Source organism: Eumetopias jubatus, unplaced genomic scaffold, assembly GCF_037043125.1.
Source record: "Eumetopias jubatus isolate StellerSeaLion01/CBP00866 unplaced genomic scaffold, mEumJub1_p1.0 scaffold_8, whole genome shotgun sequence".
In the NCBI taxonomy this organism is placed as follows: domain Eukaryota; kingdom Metazoa; phylum Chordata; class Mammalia; order Carnivora; family Otariidae; genus Eumetopias; species Eumetopias jubatus.
Genome location: NW_028274814.1, coordinates 42516041 through 42531007, shown reverse-complemented (window position 1 = coordinate 42531007; position 14967 = coordinate 42516041). Strand labels below are relative to the sequence as shown.

General features: G+C 40.6%; 1 protein-coding gene across 1 annotated transcript in view; it reads right to left on the bottom strand.

Annotated features, from left to right (window-relative positions):
• DYRK4 (dual specificity tyrosine phosphorylation regulated kinase 4) overlaps nucleotides 1-14967 on the bottom strand; it is a 69066-nt gene that overhangs the window by 15801 nt on the left and 38298 nt on the right. The window contains exons 9-10 of the mRNA XM_088025881.1: nucleotides 6797-6878; nucleotides 4072-4244 (exon numbers count right to left, since the gene is read on the bottom strand). Coding sequence (XP_087882007.1) covers nucleotides 4072-4244; nucleotides 6797-6878 — 255 coding nt within the window. The remainder of the gene's footprint in view (nucleotides 1-4071; nucleotides 4245-6796; nucleotides 6879-14967) is intronic.

Sequence of the window (14967 nt, the reverse complement as noted above, 5' to 3'; positions counted from 1 at the left end):
GATTATTCACCATGACCAAGTGGGATTTATCCCTGGGCTGCAAGGTTGGTTCAACATCCGCAATTCAATCAACGTGATACAATACATTAACCAAAGAAAGAACAAGAATCATACGATCCTCTCAATAGATGCAGAAAAAGCATTTGACAAAGTACAGCATCCTTTCTTGATCAAAACTCTTCAGAGTATAGGGATAGAGGGTACATACCTCAATATCATAAAAGCCATCTATGAAAAACATACAGCGAATATCATTCTCAATGGGGAAAAGCTGAGAGCTTTTCCCCTAAGGTCAGGAACGCAGCAGGGATGTCCACTCTCACCACTGCTATTCAACATAGTATTAAAAGTCCTAGCCACAGCAATCAGACATCAAAAAGAATTCAAAGGCATCCAAATCGGCAAAGAGGAAGTCAAACTCTCACTCTTGGCAGATGATATGATACTGTATGTGGAAAACCCAAAAGACTCCACCCCACAACTGCTAGATCTCATACAGGAATTCAGTAAAGTAGCAGGATATAAAATCAATGCACAGAAATCAGTGGCATTCCTATACACCAACAAGACAGAAGAGAGACAAATCAAGGAGTCGATCCCATTTACAATTGCACCCAAAACCATAAGATACCTAGGAATAAATTTAACCAGAGAGGCAAAGAAAGGATCTGTGCTCAGAAAACTATAAAATACTCATGAAAGAAATTGAGGAAGACACATAGAAATGGAAAAACGTTCCATGCTCATGGATTGGAAGAACAAACATTGTGACGATGTCAATGCTACCTAGAGCAATCTACCCATTCAATGCAATCCCCATCAAAATACCATCCACTTTTTTCAAAGAAATGGAACAAATAATCCTAAAATTTGTATGGAACCAGAAGAGACCCCGAATAGCCAGAGGAATATTGAAAAAGAAAAGCAAAGCTGGCGACATCACAATTCCGGACTTCCAGCTCTACTACAAAGCTGTCATCATCAAGACAGTATGGTACTGACACAAAAACAGACACATAAATAAATGGAACAGAATTGAGAGCCCAGAAATGGACCCTCAAGTCTATGGTCAACTCATCTTTGACAAAGCAGGAAACAATGTCCAGTGGAAAAAAGAAAGTCTCTTCAACAAATGGTGTTGGGGAAATTGGACAGCCACATGCAGAAGAATGAAACTGGACCATTTCCTTACACCACACACAAAAATAGACTCCAAATGGTTGAAAGACCTAAACGTGAGACAGGAGTCCATCAAAATCCTAAAGGAGAACACAGGCAGCAACCTCTTCAACCTCAGGCTCAGCAACTTCTTCCTAGAAACATCGCCAAAGGCAAGGGAAGCAAGGGCAAAAATGAACTCTTGGGATTTCATCAAGATAAAAAGCTTTTGCACAGCAAAAGAACCAGTCCGCAAGACCAAAAGACAACCGACAGAATGGGAGAAAATATTTGTAAATGACATATCAGATAAAGGGCTAGTATCCAAAATCTATAAAGAACTTATCCAACTCAACACCCAAAGAACAAATAATCCAATCAAGAAATGGGCAGAAGAAATGAACAGATATCTTTCCAAAGAAGACATCCAAATGGCCAACAGACACATGAAAAAGTGCTCAACATCGCTCGGCATCAGGGAAATCCAAATCAGAAGCTCAATGAGATACCACCTCATACCAGTCAGAGTGGCTAAAATTACCAAGTCAGGAAACGACAGATGTTGGCGGAGATGCGGAGAAAGGGGAACCCTCCTACACTGTTGGTGGGAATGCAAGCTGGTGCAACCCCTCTGGAAAACAGTATGGAGGTTCCTCAAACAGTTGAAAATAGAGCTAGCATACGATCCAGCTATTGCACTACTGGGTATTTACCACAAAGATACAAATGTAGGGATCCGAAGTGGTACATGCACCCCAACGTTTATAGCAGCAGTGTCCACAATAGCCAAACTGTGGAAAGAGCCAAGATGCCCATCGACAGATGAATGGATAAAGAAGATGTGGTATATATACACAATGGAATATTATGCAGCCATCAAAAGGAATGAGCTCTTGCCATTTGCAACGATGTGGATGGAACTGGAGGGTGTTATGCTGAGTGAAATAAGTCAGTCAGAGAAAGACATGTATCATATGACCTCACTGATATGAGGAATTCTTAATCTCAGGAAACAAACTGAGGGTTGCTGGAGTGGTGGGGGGTGGGAGGGATGGGGTGGCTGGGTGATAAGACATTGGGCAGGGTATGTGCTATAGTGAGCGCTGTGAATTGTGCAAGACTGTTGAATCACAGATCTGTACTTCTGAAACAAATAATGCAATAAATGTTAAGAATAAAAAGAAGAAGATAGCAGAGGGGAAGAATGAAGGGGAGTAAGTCAGAGGGGGAGATGAACCATGAGAGATGATGGACTCTGAAAAACAAACTGAGGGTTCTAGAGGGGAGGGGGTGTGGGCATGGGTTAGCCTGGTGATGGGTATTAAAGAGGGCACATTCTGCATGGAGCACTGGGTGTTATGCACAAACAATAAATCATTGAATACTACATCTAAAACTAATGATGTAATGTATGGTGATTAACATAACAATAAAAAATTATTTTAAAAAATGGGCAGAAGACATAAATATAAATTTTTCCAAAGAAGACATCCCGATGGCCAACAGATACATGAAAAGATATTCAACATCACTCATCATCAGGGAAATGCAAATCAAATCCACAATGAGATATCACCTCACACCTGTCAGAATGGCTAAAATAAAAAACCCAAGAAACAAGAGCTGGCAAGGATGTGGAGAAAAAGGAACTCTTGTGCATTGTTGGAGGGAATGCAAACTGGTATAGCCACTGTAGAAGACAGTATGGAGATTCCTCAAAAGATTAAAAATATAATTATCATATGATCCCATAATTCCACTACTGGACACTTACCCAAGAATACAAAAGCACTAATTTCAAAAGATAAATGCACCCCTATGTTTATTGCAGCATTATTTACAATAGCCAAATTATGGAAGCAACACAAGTGTCCATCAATAGATGAATGGATAAAGATGTGGTACACACACACACACACATATATATATATAGAGAGAGATGTATATCTATAAGAAGTTGTGGTATATATGTATATATATGGAGTATGTATGTATATATATATAAAGATGTGGTATATATGTATATATAGATGTAGTATATATATATAATGGAATATTACTCATCTATAAAAAAGAATGAAATCTTGCTACTTGCAACAACATGGATGGATCTACAGAATATAACGCTAAGTCAAATAAGTTAGATAAACACAAATACCATACGGCTTCATTTATATTTGCAATTTAAAAAACAAAACAAATCAACAAAGATAAATAGACAAACAAAAAAAACAGACTCTTAATTATAGAGAACAAACAGATGGTTACCAGAAGGGAGGTGGGTGGAGGATGGGTGAACTAGGTGAATGGAATTAAGAGTGCACTTATCAGGGTGCCTGGGTGGCTCAGTCGGTTAAGTGCCCAACTCTTGATTTAGGCTCAGGTTGTAAGCTCAGGGTCATCAGATTGCGCCCCACGTTGGGCTCTCTGCTGGGCATGGAACCTGCTTAAGATTCTTTCTTTCTCTCTCCCTCTGCCCCTCCCCATCCCACCCACCCCGGACTCATGCTCGAGAGTGCTCTCTCTCTCAAAAAAAGTAGAGTACACTTGTCATGTTGAGCGCATAATGTATAGAATTATTGAATCACTACATTGTACACCTCAAATTAATATAACACTGTATGTTAATTATACTGGAATTGAAAATTTTTTAAATGATTGAAAAATAAACAAAAAGAAAATGTCACTTTCATAATATGTTGGAAATTTCATCCTCTGCAACTATTTAATATTATGATAAAAATGTTAGATCCCAACTCAAAAGTGTACAGAGGGAAATATAATTCCAAAAATACTTCTAGGGGAACATCCAACAACAACAAAAAAGTATGCAGGCCACTGCCCAACAGCGACTGATGTAGCCCAGTGTTTGAGAGTGCAAGCTAAGGATCGTGCGGCGGCCCTCCCCCTCACCTCCATGATGCAGGCCAGCTGCTCCGCTTCGTTCTCCCCAGGGAAGAGAGGGTAGCCTGTGTACAACTCAGCCATGATGCACCCCAGGCTCCACATATCAATGGCCATGTTGTAGGGATGGCCCAGAATCACCTCTGGGGATCTATAGAACCGGCTTTGGATGTAGGTATATACTGTGGGGAAAGAAAGAGAACCATCAGGTAATATCCTCCTCTCCAAAACACACTTCTTCAGGACACCTTCTCAAGGGAAGGTCTAGGGTAACTAAGACTCCTCCACCCCTTTTCACTTTCCAGGCTTTTCGGGGAGATGGAAACACAGCTGATCAGCACTTCTTTTTTTTTTTTTTAAGATTTTATTTATTTATTTGAGAGAGAGAATGAGATAGAGAGAGAGAGCATGAGAGGGGAGAGGGTCAGAGGGAGAAGCAGACTCCCTGCTGAGCAGGGAGCCGGATGCGGGACTCGATCCCAGGACTTTAGGCTCATGACCTGAGCTGAAGGCAGTCGCTTAACCAACTGAGCCACCCAGGGGCCCTGACTAGCACTTCTGAGTCAAGTTACGTATATAATCTCATCAAATCTTCACAGCAACCTGATTATCATATGGTGTTACTATCCTCACTTTACTGGTCAAGAACTCTAAAGTAGGCGTTGTTCTAGGGAAGGATATTTAAGTTAGCCAAACTTTATAAAAAAGGAAACAGACTAAAATAAAGCTAAATTTTCAAACTATCACATTAATTTGGGGTAGATGCCTTCTGACAGTATTGGGATTTGGCAAGGGAAGAGGCATATTAAAATGGAAAAAGAAACATGCAAAATGCACACTCTTCTAACGTGTATTCAATGTATTATGTGCATTGTGTTGTATAATATAAAGAAGGAAGAGCCCAGAAAATCTCAGCAGATAAAGCTGTACAGAAGACAGTACTATGGGGAGCCTAGGTTTTACAGAGGTGAGAGAAACAGGACACTACAGTTACTTCCACACGCTGACATTCTTTACCCAGATGCTGGCAGGACAAGGATTCTGTAGTCCCTTGTCTGTTGTTTGAATTGTTTACAGTAAAAACATAACAATTTTGTGATTTAAAACAAAATAAAGATATAATAAAAATGACTTTTATACCCTGCCTACATCCAAAATGCTTTTGATGCGCTTTGCAATCAAAGTACATATATACACAGCATAACTTTAAAAAATGGATTTAATGGACACTTCTATAATCTTTAATATGTTGGGACGCCTGGCTGGCTCAGTCGTTAAGCGTCTGCCTTCGGCTCAGGCCATGATCTCAGGGTCCCGGGACCCGGTCCCGCACTGGGCTCCTTGCTCAGCAGGGAGCCTGCTTCTCCCTCTGCCTGCCCCCACCTCGACAAATAAATAAATAAAATCTTTAAAAAAAAATCCTTAACATGTGCCAGGCACTATTCCAAGTGCTTCATACAGAGCAACTCTCAGTCCTTACAACAATCCTGTAAGTAGGTGCTATGATTGTCCCCATTTTAAAATGAGAAAACTGAGACATACAAAGATGAAATAAATTGTCAAGGTCACTCAGCTATAAGAGGCAGAGCTGGGATTTGAACTCAGGCCATTCAAGTCTAGTATCTATACTCTATACTGCCTCATGGTTAAAATAAAGATAAAGGGAATTCAGAAGCTATATAAAGGGGGAAATGACTATCTGAAAGCAAGGATAGGATCACTACCAAATCTGTTGGGAGCATCCTGGCAGCCAAGGCAAGAAAGAGGCTGCACAGCTTTCATGGCTGAGAAGATTAAGCAAATGAGTACTTTGTAGGAGGCAGATTGTTTTCTAGCTGGAATTTCTTATGGGTTCCATACATAAAAGATAACATGTGTCTTCAAAAGTAGTGCTGCAGAATATTTAGAAACAACCATCTAGTAGTCTTTTCTTTAGCCTCAGGAGGCTTCCTCTGATACTCCCTGCCACCATGAAGGCTGTTCCCAAACCCCTCTTTGCTGTTCCCTTGATACAGTCTGTACGTATTTATAGTCACTGCACCTTTGTATCTTTGTTTCTTCCACTGAACTGTAAGCAATCAGAGCACAGGATGTGTTCGGTTTTTTGTTCCTGTACCCAGAACGGTGACAGACACATACAAGATATTCAATTACATATCTGTTAAATGGTACATGTTCTTGCCATCAAACTTGATAAAAGTCAAAGAAGAGGCACTTAAATCAAGTTCAGCGATGGTTGTACAAATGTACTCCAAGGCTGCTTTCTGGATTCTAGCCTGGAAAAAAATATAAAGTCTAGAGAGCTTAGGGCAGTGACTCCCAAACCTCAGAATGGCTGTGTGTTCTACAGTACAGACTGCTGGGATCTCCCCCAGAAATTTAGATTCGGTACATCTGGGGTGAGGCCCTGGGAGATGTAAATTTTTAGAGGCCTCTAGTAATTCAGATGCACACCTAGTTAGTTTTGGGAGCCAAGGCTCTGGGGTAATTCCAGATACAGAATTTAAGAGTTGTAAATGACCTTTGTGGTATTTGAGTCCAGTCTTCTCATTTTATAGATGAGGAGACTTAGACTCAGAGAAGTGAAGCATCTTGTTCAAAATCACACCAGCAATTGCTGTGGCTGAGTCCGGACTAGAACTCATGTGACCTCACATCAGAAGTGGTGTTACATTCAGTAAAGGAAAGAAATCGCAATAGGAAAATTCAGACAAAGGGACCAGAACATGCCTACCTTTCTGGTGTTCATAACAGCTTGATCCAAAGTCAATGACTTTAACAGAGACTTGGCCCTTTTGGTATAACACTATATTCTCCTAGAGAGAAGGAGAAAGACAGACGTCAGTTTTAATAATGTTGCTCTACACACTCTATTTACCAGAATGCCTGCCATCCTCCAGGACCCCGTTCAAAATGCGACCAGTTCCAAGTTGGCCTCCTCCCACATCTCCAAACACCATATTCTCCCCCTTCCTCTGACTTCCTATTCGATTTGTGGTCTGCACTCTTGTTTGGACCCAGCATTTGCTGCTTTGCAGTATTTCTTTTGCATATATTTTGTCTCCTTCCCCATATAGAATGTGTAACTCCTGAACCCTATGGGTTTATTTTTATCTCCTTGGCACCAGACTCTATCTCTTGCTTGCATAAGGCCTTAGAAATATCACTGACTGAATTTAATGTTTCCATTAAGTGCTCCCCCAACATACTGATATGTCAGTAATGGACCAAAAAAAGCAATAATTTAATTTGAGTTATGATTCTTTCGCCGACTTTGGGGAAAATGTGAAACCAGTGTCCCTGGAGAGTTGTGGTTAAGCAAGCAGAGCTCCTGGGCTCTCAGAGCATGAGGGTGTACTACCTAGGCCTGGAGTTTAAAATCCCAGTCATGTTTTCATAGCTCTCAGTATCAAATGAATTGACTATTATGAATATCAGATGAATTAGTTCCTTACTGAGTCCCTTAACTTTCTAGGTATGACACAGCAGGCCTGGTCTGAAGCCTCCGGCACCACAAATTAAGAAAGTACAAATTTAGTCCCTATACCTTTCCTAAAGTATATCTATATTAACTGGAAGAGTTCAATCAGCAAAAGTCGTTAAAAAGCAGACATTTCTAGTGTGTCTCCAGACCAATGGAAAGGTTCCTTAACTAAATGGGGTAGGCCCTCCCATCATATTGACAGAAAAAGCTCTATAGTGAGGATGGATGCATCAGACCATCAGAGCTCACTGAAACTATCCTAACTCCTTGATTATTTTTTTTAATTTTAAATTCATCTAATTAACATATAGTGTATTATTAGTTTCCAGGGTAGAGTTCAGTGGTTCATCAGTTGTATATAACACCCAGTGCTCATTATATCAAGTGCCCTTCTTATTGCCCATCACCCAGTTACTGCATCCCCCCACCCACCTCCCCTCCAGCAACCCTCAGTTTGTTTCCTATGATTAAGAGTCTCTTATGATGTTCTCCATCTCTAATTTTGTCTTGTTTTATTTTTCCCTCCCTTCCCCTATGCTCATCTGTTTTGTCTCTTAAATTCCACATATGAATGAAATCATATGATAATTGTCTTTCTCTGATTGACTTATTTTGCTTAGCATAATACCCTCTAGTTACATCCATATCATTGCAAATGGCAAGACTTCATTTTTTTTGATGGCTGATATATATACCACATCTTCTTTATCCATTCATCTGTCAATGGACATCTGGGCTCTTTCCATGTTTGACTATTGTGGACATTGCTGCTATAAACCCTGGAGTGCAGGTGCCCCTTCAGATCACTACATTTGTATCTTTGAATAACTCCCTGATTCTTGATCTACACTCACCAAGCACTCTCCTGGTTGCATGCACACTTTTCTAGGGGCATATATATTCCAGTTTACTATTTCTCAAAGAAATCCATTATGTCATGTGAATTTCCTTGCTTAGAGTCAGTCCCCTAAGCCCCAAAACCATGGATGTAGTGATTCTTTGAAGCTGCAAAGCTGAGGATTAGGAACTTGAATGTGGAGAATAAATCAATGTATCACCATTCTTGTGAGACTCTACCAGTAAGCCCTGAGAGAACATCTCTATCTTATCAATACTGGACTGTAAAAATATCCCAAATTTGCCCAATGAGTTATGGTTTTTTAAAAATTTTGTTTTGGTATGGAGGTTCCTCAAAAAGTTAAAAATAGAACCACCCTACAATCCACTAATCACACTACTGGGTATTTACCCCCAACATACAAAAACACTAATTCAAAGGGATGCATGCACCCCTATGTTTATATCAGCATTATTTACAATAACCAAATTATGGAAGCAGCCCAAGAGTCCAACAGCTGATGAATGGATAAAGAAGAGCTGTACAATAGAATTTTACTCAGCCAAAAAATAAATAAATAAATAAATAACAAAATCTTGCCATTTGCAACAACATGGATGGATCTAGAGAGTATAATGCTAAGGGAAATAAGTCAGTCAGATGAAGACAAATACCATATGATTTCACTCACATGTGGAATTTAAGAAACAAAACAAATGAACAAGAAAAGAGAGAGAGAAACCAAGAAACAGACTCTAACCATAGAGAACAAACTAATGGTTATTAGATGGGAAGTGGGTGGGGGGATAGGGAAATAGGTGATGGGGATTAAAGAGCAAACTTATCATAATGAGCACTGGTGTGGTATGGAAATGTTGAGGCACTATATTGTACACCTGAAACTGATATAACACTGTGTTAACTATACTGGAATTAAAATAAAAAACAATAAAAAAAATCAACCGTTTCAGGGAGGATGAGGAGAAGGGAATGAGGAAAAGTTAAGGGATATTTGCATATCTGTGAGAGTCATCTTGTTTTTGGAACCAGCTCCTGATCGAATATCTTCACACCCTTATACCTTTCCCCTAGCTACCTTTCTGTACTCCTCAAGCTTGCAATCATTAACTCTTCTAACAAGCATTTATTTGTTGCCTATCATTACTATTGCCAGGTACCATGACAGATCTGGGAATAAAATGGTGAGAAGACAATGGTCCCTGACCTTGGGGGAGCTTGCAGTCAGTGGAAGATAAAGAAACCATCCCTACATAGCAACCAGGGCAATAACAGAGGTAGGTATAGAATATCAGCAGGACATGTGGGAAGGGCACATTCATATGGAGCAGAGGATTTGCTTTACCCTAGGACCAACTCAGAGTACAGTGGATAAACTCAGGATTTAGTAGAGCAGTTCTCCATCTCTCTGCATAACATATGTCCCTCGGCGGAGCAAGATGGCGGAGGAGTAGGAGACCTGGATTTCGTCTGGTCTCAGGAATTCAGCTGAATAGGGATCAAACCATTCTGAACACATACGAACTCAACAGGAGATCAAAGAGGAGAGTAGCAACAACTCTCTGAACAGAGAAGCGACCACTTACTGGAAGGTAGGACGTGCGGAGAAGTGAATCCGAGGCGATATTCAGAAGGATAGACTGCGGGGGAGGGGGCCTCCGTGGCCGCTTCTGGCAAGTGATGGGGCCGCGGAGCACAAAATCGAAACTTTGAGAAGTCGGCTCCGCTGAGGGACGTCACTCCAGTGGCTAAGCGGGGGGTGGAATCCTCCCGGGACAGTGTGGTCTTAGGACCCTCGGGGTCACAGAAAGACAGGGGGTGCCTGAGAGCGGCAGAGCTCCCAGGTATCGGAGCGGGGAAGCCGGCTGCAGGAACGGAGCCGAGGTGCGGGCTCTCAGCTCGGGGTTGCCATAAACTGTGATCCGCGACCCAGTCGGGGCACTGCTCCTCCAGCAGGGACCCAACAAGCGGCAGAGCCGGGGAGACTCCCCTTCCTCCCCCAGGAGGAGCGGCGCGGGAGCGCACCGCAGGGATCTGCTGGGTTTGGAGACTCCACACGGGATCGGGTGCCAGAGATAGAAACGCTCGGTCACAGGCCGGGTGAGCACGGAGTGCGGCCGGAGACCAGGGAGACGGGAGTGACTGCTTTTCTCTGGGGGGCGCACTGAGGAGCGGGGCCCCGAGTTCTCGGCTCCTCGGGGTGATTGGGAGGCCACCATTTTCGCCCTGGTCCTCCAAAGCTGTACCAAGAGCTTGCAGGGAACAAAAGCTCCCAAGAGCAAACCCAAGCAGCTTGCTTAGCCCGGACCGACAAGGGCGGGGCAATTCGGCCTCCGGCAAAGACATTTGGAAACCACGGCAACAGGCCCCTCCCCCAGAAGATCAGCACCAACATCCAGCAAGCCAAGACCAAGTTTACTGATCAAGGAGAACGGGAGAACTCCAGCGCTAGGGGAATACTGCACATAGAATTCATGGCTTTTTTTTTTACCATGATTCATTACTTCATCAAAGTTAATTTTTTTAACTGTTTTTTTTTTTAATTTTTCTTTTTCCCCTTTCAACCAACATCTTATCAATCCCTTTTTAAAAAAAAATATTTTTTATTTTTCATTTTTAGAGTCATATTTTATCCCTTCATAGTAGTTACCCTTATTTTTGGCATATATATATATAAGTTGTTCACTCTTTAAAATTTTGAGATACAGTTTCTTCTAACAGATCAAAATATACCCTAAATCACTAGTGTATGGCTTTGTTCTAGTCTCCTGCCTGATCACATTCTCTCCCTTTTTTCTTTATATTTTTTTTAAATCTTCTTCTTTCTTTTTTCAAACAACTTCTTATCAATTCCTTTTATAAAATGTTTTATAATTTTCATCTTTACAGTCATCTTCCATCCCTTCATTGTATCAACCCTTATTTTGTACATATATGTCTTTCTTCCTTTAAAATTTTAGGATGCACAATTTTCTAACAGACCAAAATACACCCAAAATCTAGTGTGTGGCACTGATCTATGCACTAGCCTGATCATATTTGATCATATTCTGATTTTTTGTATTGCTCTGTTTTTGTTTTTATCTTTTTTTTATTTTTTTTCTCTTTTTTCTTTCTTTCCCTTTCTTTTCCCCCGGTTTCAGGTCTTTTCTGATTTGTATACAGTATATTTGCTGGGGATGTTGTTAACCTCTTAGCATTTTGTTCTCTCATTCATCTATTCTCCTCTGGACAAAATGACAAGACGAAAAAAATCACCTCAGCAAAAAGAACAAGAGGTAGTACCGTCAGACAGGGACCTACTCAATACGGACTATTAGTATGATGTCGGACCTAGAGTTCAGAATCATGACTTTAAAGATACTAGCTGGGCTTGAAAAAAGCATGGAAGTTATTAGAGAAACCCTTTCTGAGGAAATAAAAGAACTAAAATCTAACCAAGTCAAAATCAAAAAGGCTATTAATGAGGAGCAATCAAAATTGGGGGCACTAAATGCTAGGATAAATGAGGCAGAAGAGAGAATCAGCGATATAGAAGACCAAATGATGGGCAATAAAGAGGCTGAGAAAAAGAGAGAGAAACAACTACAGGATCACGAGAGCAGATTTCGAGAGAGTAGTGATACGATAAGACGAAACAACATTAGAATAATTGGGATCCCAAAGTAGAGGAAAGAGAGAGAGGGGCAGAAGATATATTGGAGCAAATAATAGCAGAGAACTTCCCTAATGTGAGGAAGGAAACAGGCATCAAAATCCAGGAGGCACAGAGAACCCCTCTCAAAATCAATAATAATAGGTCAACACCGCGACATCTAATAGTAAAACTTACAAGTCTCAGAGACAAAGAGAAAATCCTGAAAGCAGCTTAGGGAGAAGAGATATGTAACCTACAATGGTAGAAATACTAGATTGGCAACAGACCTATCCAAGGAGACCTGGCAGGCCAGAAAGGACTGGCAAGATATCTTCAGAGCACTAAATGAGAAAACTATGCAGCCAAGAATACTATATCCAGCTAGGCTGTCACTGAAAATAGAAGGAGAGGTAAAAAGCTTCCAGGACAAACAAAAACTAAAGGAATTTCCAAACACGAAAGCAGCCTTCCAAGAAATAGTGAAAGGGGTCCTCTAAGCCAAGAGGAGCCTAAAAGCAGCATAGATCAGAAAGGAACACAGACAATATACAGTCACAGTCACCTTACAGGCAATACAATGGCACTAAATTCATACCTTTCAATAGTTACGCTGAATGTAAATGGGCTCAATGCCCCAATCAAAAGACAGAGGCTATCAGATTGGATTAAAAAACAAGACCCATCGATATGCTCTCTGCAAGAGACTCATTTTAGACCCAAAGACACCCCCACATTGAAAGTGAGGGGGTGGAAACCCATTTACCATGCTAATGGACACCAAAAGAACGCTGGGGTGGCAAGCCTTATATCAGACAAATTAGATTTTAAAACAAAGACTGTAATAAGAGATGAGGAAGGACACTATATCCTACTTAAGGGGTCTATCCACCAAGAAGATCTAACAATTGTAAATATCTATGCCCCGAACATGAGAGCAGACAATTATATAAGGCAATTAATAACAAAAGCGAAGAAACACATTGACAACAATACAATAGTGGGGGACTTTAACACCCCCTGACTGAAATGGACAGATCATCTAAGCAAAAGATCAACAAGGAAATAAAGACTTTAAATGACACACTGGACCAAATGGACTTCACAGACATATTCAGAACATTCCATCCCAAAGCAACGGAATACACATTCTTCTCTAGTAGCCATGGAACATTCTCCGGAATTGATCACATCCTAGGTCACAAACCAGGTCTCAACCGGTACCAAAAGACTGGGATCATTCCCTGCATATTTTCAGACCACAATGCTTTGAAATTAGAACTCAATCACAAGAGGAAAGTCAGAAAGAACTCAAATACATGGAGGCTAAAGAGCGTCCTACTAAAGAATGAATGGGTCAACCAGAAAATTAAAGAAGAAGTACAAAAATTCATGGAAACCAATGAAAATGAAAACACAACTGTTCAAAATCTTTGGGATGCAGCAAAGGCAGTCCTGAGAGGAAAGTATATAGCAATACAAGCCTTTCTCAAGAAACAAGAAAGGTCTCAAATACACAACCTAACCTTACACCTAAAGGAGCTGGAGAAATTACAGCAAAGAAAGCCTAAACCCAGCAGGAGAAGAGAAATAATAAAGATCAGAGCAGAAATCAATGAAATAGAAACCAAAGAACAGTAGAACAGATCAACGAAACTAGGAGCTGGTTCTTTGAAAGAATTCACAAGATTGATACACCCCTGGCCAGACTTATCAAAAAGAAAAGAGAAATGACCCAAATCAACAAATCATGAATGAAAGAGGAGAGATCACAACCAACACCAAGAAATACAAACAATTATAAGAACATATGATGAGCAACTCTATGCCAGCAAATTAGATAACCTGGAAGTAATGGGTGCATTCCTAGAGATGTATCAACTACCAAAATTGAACCAGGAAGAAATAGAAAACCTGAACAGACCTATAACCACTAAGGAAATTGAAGCAGTCATCAAAAATCTCCCAACAAACAAAAGCCCAGGGCCAGATGGCTTCCCAGGGGAATTCTATCAGACATTTCAAGAAGAATTAATACCTATTCTCCTGAAACTGTTCTAAAAAATAGAAATGGAAGGAAAACTTCCAAACTCATTTTATGAGGCCACCATTGCCTTGATCCCAAAACCAGACAAAGACCCCATCAAAAAGGAGAATTACAGACCAATATCCTTGATGAAAATGGATGCAAAAATTCTCACCAAAATACTAGCCAATAGGATCCAACAGTACATTAAAAGGATTATTCACCACGACCAAGTGGGATTTATCCCTGGGCTGCAAGGTTGGTTCAACATCCACAATTCAATCAACTTGATACAATACATTAACAAAAGAAAGAACAAGAATCATATGATCCTCTCAATAGATGCAGAAAAAGCATTTGACAAAGTACAGCATCCTTTCTTGATCAAAACTCTTCAGAGTATAGGGATAGAGGGTACATACCTTAATATCATAAAAGCCATCTATGAAAAACCTACAGCGAACATCATTCTCAATGGGGAAAAGCTGAGAGCTTTCTCCCTAAGGTGAGGAATGCGGCAGGGATGTCTACTAGCACCACTGCCATTCAACATAGTATTAGAAGTCCTAGCCACAGCAATTAGACAACAAAAAGAAATCAAAGGCATCCAAATTGGCAAAGAGGAACTCAAACTCTCACTCTTTGCAGATGATATGATACTGTATGTGGAAAACCCAAAAGACTCCACCCCAAAACTGTTTGAACTCATACAGGAATTCAGTAAAGTAGCAGGATATAAAATCAATGCACAGAAATCAGTGGCATTCCTATCTACCAACAACAAGACAGAAGAGAGACAAATTAAGGAGTCGATCCCATTTACAATTTCACCCAATACCATAAGATACCTAGGAATAAATTTAACCAGAGAGGCAAAGAAACGATCTGTACTCAGAAAACTATAA